Source organism: Apteryx mantelli, chromosome 1 (genome assembly GCF_036417845.1).
Source record: "Apteryx mantelli isolate bAptMan1 chromosome 1, bAptMan1.hap1, whole genome shotgun sequence".
Taxonomy (NCBI): Eukaryota; Metazoa; Chordata; class Aves; order Apterygiformes; family Apterygidae; genus Apteryx; species Apteryx mantelli.
Genome location: NC_089978.1, coordinates 169,833,130 through 169,847,760, shown reverse-complemented (window position 1 = coordinate 169,847,760; position 14,631 = coordinate 169,833,130). Strand labels below are relative to the sequence as shown.

The following is a 14,631-nucleotide window of genomic DNA, read 5'->3' as shown; positions in this document are numbered from 1 at the left end:
TATAAGATGCAGTACATTCTCACCACTTCTAAGCAGCAGCTTTGAGCAGTGAAAGTGATTTGAAAGTGATTCGACTCCAGCAACATCTCTTGCTGGAAAGAAGAAATGCATGAATATTTACAAAATATAGACACTTTGCAATTTTTATAGGTCTGGCAGAACATACTTTTAACTTGAATTATTAGATATCAGAATCACACCAAATAACAGTTCCTAGAATGCTTGAAAGCATCTGAGCATGAGTATTTAACCAGGCTTTTCCTATAATCAATGCTAAACTGTGACCTTGGATCAACCAGCGTGCAAATGCCACAACAAATTGATATATGAACTCTGTCTAAGCAGCTAAACACATCCTCCTGATCGTACATTTTACTAGGATTGCTACCACATTAGCGATAAACAGCCACTGTATGTTTGGAGATGCCTTTTTTCATGCATATCACATCATCTGTGCCCAAACACAGAGTACAAACATCAGTGGCCAAGTACTCAACACTACCCTAGAGATTACAATCTGCAGGAGCAAAGCTATAGTATCCCGTGCACTGCCCAGACAGGCTGCACACCTACCTACCACCCTGTGTGGACTGTAAAACACTGTCATAGCGACTGGGTGGCTATTACGTTCCTCTCCCACCATCTAGGCTACTGGGCTCAACTTTGCTAGCACTAGAGATTTCTCTGACTGTAAATTCTTTGGAGCAGAGAACATATCCACACACTGGGTTTGCACAGTGCAGAGCTTGTCTAAATAAGCTATTGCTATAATACTGTATTTTAATGCTGAACAACAGCAAGGGACCTCAAGGTATTTACACAACAATGAGAGGAAGCAAAGATCTGCTCTGGGGTGCATGGAGGGTCCTGACTTTTTATTTAAAGAAAGAATTAAAGCCCATATTTCATGCACAATTTCACTGAACCAGACTTAATTCTGAAAAGCATCAAGGTACTTTACTCCATGCTACTAAGAAACAAGACACAGTGGAAGAAATTAGAGAGTTTTAATCTCTTCCAAATGGCAAGAAAAGTTGCAAGTCTCTGTATGTATTTGAGTGATAGGAATATCTGATGTTAAAATATTCATTTGTCCATGACATTATCCTTTGCCATCACAATAATGGGTTAGTATTTTCCATGTTGGTTGACTAAAATCAGGGATAAATATGTAGTTTATCACATTTTAAACCCCAGAGATTTTTTTGTTTTTCAATTCTCTAGTTTTCCTATGATTTGAGACAAGTACTTGACGTTCCCCAGGGCAAAGCAAGCAGTGCTTTCCTCTTAGGAACAGGCTTTTTCCCTCCTTCATGAAAATCCACCTACATTTGGCCCAGTTAAAAGCTTCTGAAAAGCTGTAGTCTGCATACATTCAGAAGGTTTGGTGAGACATAATCTCTAAAATGCATCCCCAGTTCTTCCATGCGCCTAACACACCTCCACACTGACAATAACCTGAGTATAGGGGAGTCAAATGACTTCCTTCCTAATGACTCCTATCAGCCCTTCTAGCCAGGTACGCAACAGGACTTCTCTCTTACACTTGTCATGATTCACCCCCTGTTAGTACCAATACAGCCATCTACAGTGTATCTAGGTGACAGATGATTGTGCAATGGATATAAAGATTCCAGCTTTTATCAAGTTTTTCATGTTTTTTTCAAACTGCATAAAAGGGGAAATTCACTCAAAAAGCTGCACTGGAAGACTATTAGTAAGGCTATACAGGCAAGAATTACAGAGTCAGGAAGTACAAGAATTATGGTGCCTCTGCATTATGGTACAGTATTTAATTGTATGATTGTATGCTATTTTCTCAAAGAAGTTCTTCACAGCACAGATGGATCCTCAACTGTGCAGCCTATTGTCACATATTCAGCACTGTGTTATCATTAGTTATCATGTAATCAGTATTTTATTCTCACCTCATTTTGTGGCCCCAAACCTTTTCCCTAAACTCTTCAAATCTTGCTCTGAAGATACAATGATTAATATCATTGTTTTGATGATACTTGTGTTTGGACTTAAGTGCTTTACAAACTTTAATCAATTTATTTTCACAACACCCTGTGAACTCTGGGGTTTTATAATCAGTACTTCAGTACAAGAGAACTGAGACACATAGAGAAAGATTAAAAAATATCAGTCACTTTGGATGCCCAATTACAGTATCTATTGTCTCTTTTTCCAAGTACTTATATTCAAAACTCAGCTTCTACTGATCTAATTTGCAGTACTGTGTGCTCAGCACTTGCATAAATCAGACTCCAGTCAAACATGCAGAATGTCTGTAACATACAATTAGTAACTGTTTGTGAGGCATTTACTTAAATAACTTGCCAAGCATTATCCAAGGGTTTTGTGGCAAAAGCAGATATAAATCTGTATTTTCATAGCTACAGTCATTCCTTTAATCACAAAACTTTCTCTCATCCTTCCTTCATTCTTCTTCCTCATTCTATATCTATTTTCTCATTTCCATAACAAATTTGCAGATCAGACATGGATGCCTGTGCAGTGTGCTGTAATGTATTTGGTACCATCTTATGGTTAGTTAGCATTAAAGAAGGAAGTTAAGACTGCACAGGTAGCCTGAGATCCAGCATTTTCTAACTTTTGAGTACATGACTTTGAAATCATAATATTTTTTTAGTACAGAGTTATTGGGGGAATAATATATTTGGTGGCAATATGTATATTTGTTACTCTTCCTCAATATTTAACCATTTTCTCCTTGAAATAACTAAAAAGCTAATATAATAATAGTATGAAAAAAAATGAAATGTTAGCCATCCTTAGGCTGACCTTGGGACCTTAAAGGTATAATCTTTAATCAAGGAGCAATCTTTTCTACTAGATATAAATGTATCTTCTAGCAGCAGCGGATATTTTATTTTATTTAAATCAATTTTCAGACTAAAAAATATTGCAAACTACAGAGTAAATACTGTGTCCTTGTTTTGTGTGAAAATGGCATAGTAGCAGTTGATGGGAAAGAAAATCTTAATCCAAACTCATGTCCTTTCCTTTAGGATTCCCTGTGAAGACTCCAACACTATGAAGTGATGAATAACATCTCGCAGTTGCCAGCATCAGTAGTTCTAGCTGTGGAGCAGCAGACTACTTTTTATCATTTTGACTACAGATGGAGGACATCCAGTTTTCTCCTTGCTATTAGCTGAGAATATACAATGCTAACCAATAAAGTAGGCTGTGGAAACTTTCCCACCTGCTGAAGAGGAACTAATTCCCCTGTCCAAGGCACTGAAACCATTGAACAAAAATGTGCAACTTTCAAAAAGCTGGCAAATTATTCCTCTTTCCTGGGAGTATTTTAACACCTGCCATGCACCAGGAGACAGTTCACATAATACATCCAAATACAAAATACAAGAAAAATATCCATACATTTGTGCAAAGTCCCTTAGAGCAGAACATCATAGACTAGTGACACTTTTTTCAACATGACATTACAAATACACTGCTTTTGCGGGGGGGATCTGAGATGTTTGGAAATGTTTGCATTATGTGGCATTTGAGCATAAGCAGAGTGAAAACAGGCTGGTCACAGAAATAATAAGTGTATGTAAAAATAAGGTCATAAAAACCAGCCCCCATTCTGTCTTTCTCTATTTCTCTTTCCACTAGGAAATAGAGTTTGGGAGCACACAGTGACCTCTGAGATTTGGAAATCCAGTCCCAAATGAGATTCCAGTCCAAAAAGCAGCCCCGTGAAAACAATCAAATACAATCAAATGCAAAAAATCTGACCTAAACTATCAAAATAAAGTGTTCATGAATTTAAACTCTCTTGGAGAGAACACAGTAGGAATGGGCCATTGGACCACAACACAATAAGGATAACAGGCAGCAAGGAAGCACAAATTTTGGAACAGAGAAACCAAGTGAAGCTGGTGTAATGAGAGGAGATTAAAACTGGGCAAGTGTGGAAGAACCCCAGGGACATTGTAACAATGGCTCTGAAGGAGGGAATATTAACGAAATATAAAAACGACAGGAAACTTTTGATACACAGAAGTAAGAAGAAGAAATCTCGATGGCATTTGTATCTCAACAGTTTCAAGAGGCTCTCTTTACAGAAAGCATAAAGCATGTGTCTGCAAAGTAAGCATTTTGAAAACGTGAAAGGAAAATGGGAACTCTTCTTCCGCAATGTCAGTCATGGGGGCTGGGATTCCTATGGACAAGCGTAGACACGCAGCTTGCCAACATCTACTTCTGAGCTAGTTTAACAGGTCAGATGAATCACACAGTAAAAATGTCATTTTGTCTCCACTGACTACAAAGGGAGCTGTGAAGGAGCAGGTCAGCTGAAGACATCCCCACTGCAAGTGTCTGAAGCGAGAAAAGCTGAGTCCCGCTCTAAGTGGCTGCTCTTTTCATGTGATCCTTAGGAAATGCTGGCTGCCTTGTCAAGAAATGCAAACAAATTTCCACGGGGACTCACCCTGAGGGTTATTGAGCGAGGTGGTTTCTGAGGAGGATCTTCGTGAAGCCTGTCTCCCAAGGAGGCCAGAACGCGCTTCCGGTGGCCAATCAAGCTAATTTTTAAGACCTGAGAAAGGAACAAAAATATCTGTTTAAAAAGAACACATTATACTCATTAAATGAACATCCTTTCGGAGTGGAGCCTTTTTTTCTTTAAACCTTTTCTTTAAAGGAAGAGAAAGCAGCAGAGCAGGAGCAATGGAAGGGGGAAACTGGAGAAGAAAACATAGAGATGCAGACAACAAGTGAGTGATGAGGATTAAAGAGATTCACAAGGATGGGAAAGATGCTGACACTGGGGATCACAGAGTGAGGAACAGCCAGGTAATGGTTCGAGAGGGTGAGAAGGGAGAAAAAGAACTGCAAAATGAATAAAAGATATCATTCTTTTAAATGATGCCTTTATGGCCATATGGCACCATGCCTTTTGTAGGTAATCTCTGAACTATGTGCAGTTATCATTATCATGTAGACTCATGTACACGTAAGAAACACAGGATAGACATATCCCCCAGATTTTGCCCTGGCAGTCTACTACTTTTACGAGGTACAATGAAAAATCTTGCTTGCACATAAATATTACCATCAGTGGGCTGGTTCAAATACCTTGCATCTGTCCAAATTCCCAAAACACTGCTGAGCAAGTGTTACAAATTTACTACAATACTCTTCCTTTTTATCCCTTCATATTCCTACCACATCCAAAAGCACCACTGCTCTCAGAAAAACAGAGAGGGCAGAAGGAGAAAGTTGGAAACTTAAGCATTAGTGGCAAAAAAAACATTTTGATAATATTAATGGCTACAATTGCTTCAAAGTGTAAAGCAACATTTAAGCATAGCAGTAAGCCTCTGCTCTGCAAACAGCAGTATCCTCACATAATTCATCCAGCCTGTATATGGTTTTAAACGCCACACTTGTCTCCGTTCACTCTCAGAAGACAGTAGCTTCCACTATATTTAGGACCACTGTGTGTCAACACCCTTCAGTTGAGAGGAATTTCTCACTCAACCTAAGAGGAATAGTCTCCCAAAAACCCAAAGATGCTGCCTCTTAAGTGACCAGCTACCTCAGTTTAAGCAATACCACTAAGAACTACTATTCAACAAACAAGCAAACAAAAGAAACAACTCCCCAGTACAATTTCTTACATCCAGTATCTCAGGGCATGGGATGGCAACACACAGTCATTACTCCGGTGGATGAATCCTCCCATCCACTGGCAGGTGAATGCTGTTCACACTCACTCTGCTGGATTTCTCTGCACTATCTGATATTGTTGAACATCAAGAATATCCTGTTGGCCTGCGTCTATAAAGTGATGGGCAATGACATGAAACAGATGAAGGTCTTCCTCCAAAAGGCAGCTCTCAGGGTTGCTGTGGACCTTGCAGATTGATGGCAGAGCCAAGCAGCAGAGTCCCACAAGCCTCTCATGTTCTCTCATATTAGCATAAATCTGTAGAAGTATTAGGCAAGCTGAGATAGCACAGCACACGCTGGAGTGGCAGGGGCATGCAAGAGACACCTAGTTATGTATTCAGTTTCCACTGAACGTTAAGCAGAAGAGTGCACAGTTTATCTCAGTATTTAGCTATATGAAATACCTGAAGGAACTACAGCTGCTTTAAGCATTACTCAGGTAACGCATGTCAGTGGGCTAGTTTCTTTCATAATGCTTCCTGTCATCAACAGCATTTATCCGAAGATTTTTAAGTCAATCTACAGTTCTTGGGCCTTTTTGAGGTCCTCAATGCTTTGAATGCCTTATTAGCCATATCAAACCCAGACAAAGGAATCCACACAAAGCTATTGAATAACATAAGAGAAAAGGATACAAGTTTTGTGGGACTTAGCACTTAAGAGATCAGGAGACAGGTCTACGTGGTTATATTATTTAAAAATTGTGCTCAGTTTGAAAACTATACAGATCTTTAACACCATCAATACTGCTAAGCTTATTCCACATTTTGTTCTTCCACTAAAATGGTGGTCACTCCAGATCTGAAGTGGTAGGGATTTAAAGATGCATCCTACAGAAACGTATGGTCCTCAACCAATAGGCAGATCTATTTACTCGTTCAGACTACATACTCTGTTAAATGAAGACAGTTTGTATTCTTCTGAAAATAGACGCTCTAGTAATTTTCTTACTTGGAAAACTTCCTAATCGACTTACAAATATAAAATATTATTTTCTGAAACACTTCTATATTTGAATTATGAGAGTTTAGCAAACTTCCTGAAACTCTGAAAACTTGTTCTGTGTTGGATTATCCTTGACAGTATTTATCAAAAATGTCAGGTATCACAAATATAGGTCAATAGTGTGCAATGGTAAAGTTGCCTATGGCAGTATCTTAGAATCAGCTTGATGTTGTACAGGCATACCTTGTTTTACTGCACTTCGCAGACATTGTGTTTTTTTACAAATTGAAGGTTTGTGGCAACCCTGCGTTGAGCAAGTCTATCGGCACCATTTTTCCAACAGCATGTGCTCACTTCGTGTCTCTGTGTCACGTTTTGGTAATTCTCACAATATCTCAAACTCTTTCATTATTATTATATCTGTTAGGGTGATCTGTGATCAGTGATCTTGGATGTTACTGTTGTAATTGTTTTGGGGCGCCACGAACTGCGCCCATATAAGACGTTGAACTTAATCGATAAATGTTGTGTGTGTTCTGACTGCTCCACCAACCAGCCATTCCCCCGTCTCTCTCCCTCTCCTCGGGCCTCCCTATTCCCTGAGACCCAATCATATTGAAATTGGGCCAATTAATAACCCTACAATGGCCTCTAAGTGTTCAAGGGTAAGGAAGAGTCGCATGTCTCTCACTTGAAATCAAAAGCTAGAAATGATGAGGCTAAGTGAAGAAGGCACATCAAAAGCCAAGACAGACCAAAAGCTGGGCCTCTTGTGCAAAACAGTTAGCCGAGGTGTGAACGCAACGGAAAAGTTCTTGAGGGAATTCAAAGTGCTACTCCAGTGAACACACAAATGGTAAGAAAGCAAAACAGCCTTACTGCTGATATGGAGAAAGTTTGAGTGGTCTGGACAGAAGATCAAGCCAGCCACAACATTCCCTTAAGCCAAAGCCTAATCCAGAGCAAGGCCCGAATTCTCTTCAATTCTGTGAAGGCTGAGAGAGGTGAGGAAGCTGCAGAAGAAAAGTTTGAAGCTAGCAGAGCTTGGTTCACGAGGTTTAAGGAAAGAAGCTGTCTCCATAACATAAAAGTGCAAGGTGAAGCAGCAAGTGCTGATGTAGAAGCTGCAGCAAGTTCTCCAGAAGATCTAGCTAAGAGAATTGATGAAGGTGGCTGCTACACTAAACAACAGATTTGCAGTGTAGACGAAACAGCCTTCTATTGGAAGAAGATGCCATCTAGGACTTTCATAGCTAGAGAGGAGAAGTCAATGCCTGGCTTCAGAGCTTCAAAGGATGGGCTGACTCTCTTGTTAGGGGCTAATGCAGCTGGTGACTTTAAGCTGAAGCCAATGCTCATTTACCATTCTGAAATACTAGAGCCCTTAAGAATTACACTCAATCTGCTCTGCCTGTGCCCTATAAATGGAACAACAAAGCCTGGATGACTGCACATCTGTCTACAACATGGGTTACTGAACATTTTAAGCCCACTGTTGAGACCTACTGCTCAGAAAAAAAGATTCCTTTCAAAATGTTACTGCTCATTGACAATGCATCTGGTCACCCAAGAGCTCTGATGGAGATGTGCAACAAGATTAATGTTGTTTTCATGCCTGCTAACACAACATCCATTCTGCAGCCCATGGATCAAGGAGTAATTTCGACATTCAAGTCTCATTATTTAAGAAATACATTTTGTAAGGCTATAGCTGCCATAGAGAGTGATTCCTCTGATGGATCTGGGCAAAGTAAATTGAAAACCTTCTGGAAAGGATTCACCATTCTAGATGCCATTAAGAACATTTGTGATTCATGGGAGGAGGTCAAAATATCAACATTCACAGGAGTCTGGAAGAAGTTGATTCCAACCCTCATGGATGACTTTGAGGGGTTCAAGACTTCACTGGAGGAAGTAACTGCAGATGTGGTGGAAATAGCAAGAGAACTAGCATTAGAAGTGGAGCCTGAAGATGTGACTGAATTGCTGCAATCTCATGATAAAACTTTAGTGGATGAGGAGTTGCTTCTTATGGATGAGCAAAGAAAGTGGTTTCTTGAGATGGAATCTACTCCTGGTGAAGATGCTGTGAACACTGTTGAAATGACAACAAAGCATTTAGAATATCACATAAACTTAGCTGATAAAGCAGCAGCAGGGTTTGAGAGGATTGACTCCAATTTTGAAAGAAGTTCTGTTGTGAGTAAAACGCTATCAAACAGCATCTCATGCTACAGAGAAATCCTTTGTGAAAGGAAGAGTCAATCGATGCGGCAAACTTCACTGCTGTCTTATTTTAAGAAATTGCCACAGCCACCCCAACCTTCAGCAGCCACCACCCTGATCAGTCAGCAGCCATCAACATCAAGGCAGGGCCCTCCATCAGCAAAAAGATTACGACTCGCTGAAAGCTCAGATGATGGTTAGCATTTTTTAGCAATAAAGTATTTTTTAATTAAGATATGTACATTTTTTTTAGACATAATGCTATTGCACACTTCATAGACTACAGTATAGTGTAAACATAACTTTTATATGCACTGAGAAACCAAAAAATTTGTGTGACTTGCTTTATTGCAATATTCATTTTACTGCAGGGGTCTGGAACCCGACCCACAATATCTCCAAGGTATGCCTGTGTATCAAATAGCTATTAGTCTGCACTTATTTAGCCTGCAAGTTAGTTCCCCATGAATATTTTCTATCCCAGGTAATAGTGAAACACAGTAACACAACTATAGGGACAACAATACAATGCACCTAAGTGCTATGCAACAAAGCATTTGGTCAAACGGCTTGTAGCCTACTTCATACAAGAAAGTGAAATGAGTTTTGCAATGTGGCTGCAATAATTAGCTAGATCATGTCATGAAACTGTTAGAGTAGCTTAAGGCTCTGCACAGCCTATATTTCATTACCGGGACAAAGGCAGCATGTACATGATAAGCCTCTTTCTTCACTGGCAGTATGATACCTGAGGCAAAATAAAGCAACCGCAACTTGTAACTTGAATAGGCATAACTTACTTGCTTATACTGTAATACAATTAAAGGAGACAGGGCAAGTCATTTGTCCAAAGTTGACACATGCACACAGATTTAATCCTATTTTTATCTCCATATTCTCCAACGATTAGTATACAAAATGAAATTCCACCAGGAAATGTAAGAAATCCACAAATGTAACCAATATAACATTTTGCACTTAGATTTTCGACTTAGTTGACAGATGTTTTAAAAAACAAACACATGTAGCCCAGTAACTCCCTGATGACTACATATGTGCAGATGCTGGAATGAACAAGTCATTCCATCTAAAACTAAGCATTATTTCTGCAATAACCTTCTGCCTAGTCTTTTATTCTGATTGAAAAATACGATCTGACACTGTATTTTTATAATTATTCAAAATTTTAAATAGGCATTATAAAGATCACTACAATTCAGGATATCAATTCCTTTTGTTTTGAAATAATCTGAAAAGTTACTATGTGGGGCAGAATTAGTACCACAGTAGTGCAAGAAGTCTGGACTAAGTAATCACGCAGTGATAGTCAGATGCTAGGAACTAGCTACAAAGTGGAAAACTAGAGAGAGATCAGAATAGCACTAGTAATTTTCTAGTGGCAGCATCAGACACTCTGGAATTTAAGCTTCATTTAATTAGGAAATGACCCTAACATTTAGGGCTACGAAGGAAAACAGGTAAATAAAAACCAACAAGGTGCGATCTTCCTACTTCTGCAGGTAAGCAGCCAGAAACACTAGATAAATGCAATGTCATTAACCATTTTACTGCTGATTATCTTAGAAGAAACTCCTGGCTATTCTGGAATGGTGAATAAAGAATACATTGATTATTACCACTTTTCTTCCACAAAGTAGCCCCTAAAACACGATAGTGCCCAGAATCCCCATGAAGCTAGCTCAAACCAATCAGTCCTGGTTACCTGACTGTCATGGTTGATTTAATTAAAAGTTTGAAAATGGATCTAAATACATTTACTGTATAAATCCTCAATGTGGATAACACCTTAGCGCAAACTTTGACAGATCCTATCCATATAACTCCAGTGTTACATGGTAGATTGACAGTTACTTCAGGAAAATCTTAGCTCCTTAAATCCTCAGGTCTCTTGTGAGCTGCTACAGCTCTCAGATCAATATAGTTTTGTATATTTAATCAAAAATGCAAAACTACAATTTTTAAATAAAATAGTTATATTGAGCTTTTTTTTTTAAATAAACTTTGACATTGAATACCGGATTCAGGTCATACCACCAGGGTATGGCAAAGACAATAATAAAAGAAGAATGCTACCCTGCTTGAGAAAAGGAAGCAAACCAGGCTTGTTACCATATATAACTCTGATCAGAAGTTCACCAAAAAAATATCATGCTGACCAAGATTTCCATTACATGGTATAATAATGGTGTATTTTGAAAGATAAATATGGCTGAGTCATTAAACTTTCATAAAAGTGACTACTATCACTAAATTGCAGAGCTGATAAAATGAGCCCATGCCCCACTCCTCTAGCTGTGCTAAAGCTTGTTGGGGGTGCTGCATATGCAGAAGCCTCATTTGCCAAGTCATCTTGTTAATCTTGTCCTCTGCAAAGGATCGAGGCCCTGTGGGGTCAGTCCCAGCTCCAAAGTGACCGAGAGCTGTGGAAAAAGGCACGTTCTGCACCTCTCTTGCCCCTTTCCCCCCTCGGGCAGCAGAAGAAAGTTCTCGAGATCAGAGTTTCTGATCAGAGTTGTTGCAGATCAGAGTATCTATCAGAGTTGTTGCAGCCCTGGTAGATGCAAGACTTCCCTGGTTTGCACAATTGCAATGGAAACAATTATTTTTTATGTATATGAAAAGACTTGTAAGGGACTATAAATGATATGCAATATGTGTCATTATCCCCCTGAATTAATTAGCCAACTGGAAACAGATGTCAGTTGTCTTGGTGACAGCATTTCACAAAGACAGATGGTTGCTTAACAAGTCCTGTTTCTATACATTGAACATGAGGAACTGACTTTTTTTCCCTAAAATATATAATTTAGTTGCAGATCTGCAACTACAGAGAAGCCAAAGACCAAAAGTCTTCTCAAAGTAAAAGTAATTGTGAATTAGGGGGGGTCTCGTTCTCATCTGAGTTGCACTGCTGTAAATTAGCTTGCCATGGGACCAGTGGTGTTACAATTCTGTAAAGTCACTGCCATCCCAAGTCAGATTCAGGCTCAGGAGGTGTTACTAGTTTTTGCAGAATTCTCTGGATAGCATTTGGTACTATTGCTGTCATTGGAATTTTTGCCCTGACTTTACTGGACAAATCATTTTGCCATTAAATCGTTTTCAAAATTCTCATTAGTATAAGAACTGGGTGTCTGAATATATCTGGTGCTAACACTTTTTGTTCCATTAAAGATAAAATAATAATGGTGATTTTGTGCCTGTAACTGGTAATCTTTAATATTTCAGCTGAAAAATATTAATTTAATTTTTCATTAATAAAAGTCAGGAAAATACAATTAAATTAGACCTGGCCAATAATGATATTCACTTTATCTCCTGAGGATGTGTCTCAGGCTCCATGATGAACCACTTTTTAAAAACAAATTTTTTTAATTAAAAATGAAGTTAAATCCATGGTCTTTTAAAAATATCTCAGTTTAATGGTTTTATAAGCCTCAGATGTAAGCACAAATATTACATGTGAGCAATTTTTTATTATATATGAGGCTCACAAAAATGTAAAGCAGAAATCCTAAAAGTCTATTATATACACAGAGTCTCATCTTTTCTAAGTGACAACGCTGAAAATATGATATACCTAAGCCATAGCAAGCACTAAGCAGGTCTGTACATAAAGTGACTATATATTCCTAGTATTTTCACAGGCTGTATTTGGAAAAAATATTGGAAAGTTAGAAAGGTGGAATAAACTCCCAAATACAGTCCTAGATTATAGACTTGTTAGGCTATTTCTCCACTAGTGACTTATGTTTCTGCCTCTATGTTGAAATAACAACAGCAATACTTCCTTGTTCAAATCAGATTTGGAAAATGTGTGGTCGTGGAGACCAGCGATATTATTCCCGGCCAGTCCCCTTAAGGTCTTCCACGTTAGTCACATAGCACTGCCAGAGAGCAATTGCAATGCCAATATGTTATTCTATTACATTTTGCAGGATTACTTACACAGCAGATAAATTATAATTAAAGTTCCTGGTACTACAACACATTTCATAATGAGCTAATCACTTATTTATCTTTTTTAAAAATGCCATTATCGGCAAAGCAACCTAATCTGCATATAAAGATGAAGCCTAGATAGTGTAAAGAGATCTAGGAGATAAAACACAAATCTCTGTAGAAAATTCTAACAGCTGTGAAACAGATCCTTTTTCTGATCTTGATTCAATTTCATCACAGATTTAATTCCAAACAAAAAGAAAAAAAAAATTCTAGCCTTTTTAAAGAATGGGGCATTTATCTACTAAATAAATAGGTATTTTACATGCTCAAGTTCTCTAATAACTTATAGCGACAAACACTGTCTCCATAATATCAAAAGAAGCAAATAACCCTTTACTGCTTGGAATAAAAATGCAGATTACTCTAGTTCACAGTTATAACAAACACAGTCAGTAAAAGGTAAAGTCTATAATATCAAAATAATATCAGTTAATTATACAGACATTAATATATTAGAATTGAAAATTGATTATGTATTTCTACATCAAGCAATTATACACTGGTAAAAAATGGTAATAAAAATAATGAAAAACCTAAGGTGGTGCTAAATATCTCCTTCTAATACTAGAATTTAATGCAGGCCCTTCTGTACATTTTTGTATCATCAGCATTGCATAGATACACAACTGCTGCAAAAGGCATGTGTGCGATACAGATAGACAAGCCAAATACTGGACAGGAGAACCTGGACCAAGTATCAGAAAAAATGTTGTTATTTTTATTTAAAATGTATTCAGTTTCCCTAAATGTTTACAAGTTGTCAGGTGTATTCTTGAAGACCCAGTTATTATTGCATTAAAATATTTTTAATTTAGTAAAATTATTTTTCTGAACGGTAAAACATTCATGTTGACAGCATGGGCTTGACCCTTGAATATCTAATTCAGGCAGAACTGATGCAAAGTGGCTAGCTATGATTTGCACTCAGGCTGCTTCGTGTTGTGGAAATAAACCCAGAGTAACGACCACACACACCAATCCAAATATATGCTGATGTCGGTATTCACTCTCACCCCCTAGAGCATTAAACATGCCTGAGTTACAAACTTGCTTGTGCATTGCCCTACTGCTAGCATGAACATTTACCCACTTTTTTTAAGGAAAGGGCAGTAGAAGAATTGCAAGGATAAAAATGTGAAAAACGTTCGTAACTTTTGATACAAGAGCCATCACTGGCAAGGTCGATACGCTACTCTACTGAAACGATAGCAGAGCCCCACGGACATAAACCATCCTGATACACTGATATCAAAGTACAGGCAAATTGCCCTATAAGTCTCATGAAAACTACGTTGGGGCTGCTACCTTGCAAGGAGCAAAGCGCAACAAGGTGAACCCCCAGGGACATCAGGGAAGTGACCCCATGCCGCAGCAGTGCCCCGGAGGTGGGAAGGCTGCAGTTTTCTTTGGGAGCAGCTCCTTACGTGTTTCCTTACTGGCCCGCAGAAAAGCACAAGGAAAGGGGCAGGAAAATCTGATCAAGGATGGGGAAAAGCGGAGGGGGTGGAAATTTCCTGTTCGGCAGCAGCCGGTACTTTGAGCAGTGTAAGTCCAACATGAAATGCATCTATTATAGAGGAATCACGGTCTCTCTCACTCTGGGCCACCTGAAAGAAGAGAGTACCTAGCAGCAAAACGTCTGCAAAGAGCCCTAAAGCCAATGCTTTAACAGAAGCCATGTTATATCATCCTCCACTTTTTAGTATTCAGTAGTTACCA

General features: G+C 38.6%; 1 protein-coding gene across 1 annotated transcript in view; it reads right to left on the bottom strand.

Annotated features, from left to right (window-relative positions):
* ANKS1B (ankyrin repeat and sterile alpha motif domain containing 1B) overlaps positions 1 to 14,631 on the bottom strand; it is a 449,800-nt gene that overhangs the window by 50,519 nt on the left and 384,650 nt on the right. Inside the window, exon 18 of the mRNA XM_067312063.1 lies at positions 4,472 to 4,579. Coding sequence (XP_067168164.1) covers positions 4,472 to 4,579 — 108 coding nt within the window. The remainder of the gene's footprint in view (positions 1 to 4,471; positions 4,580 to 14,631) is intronic.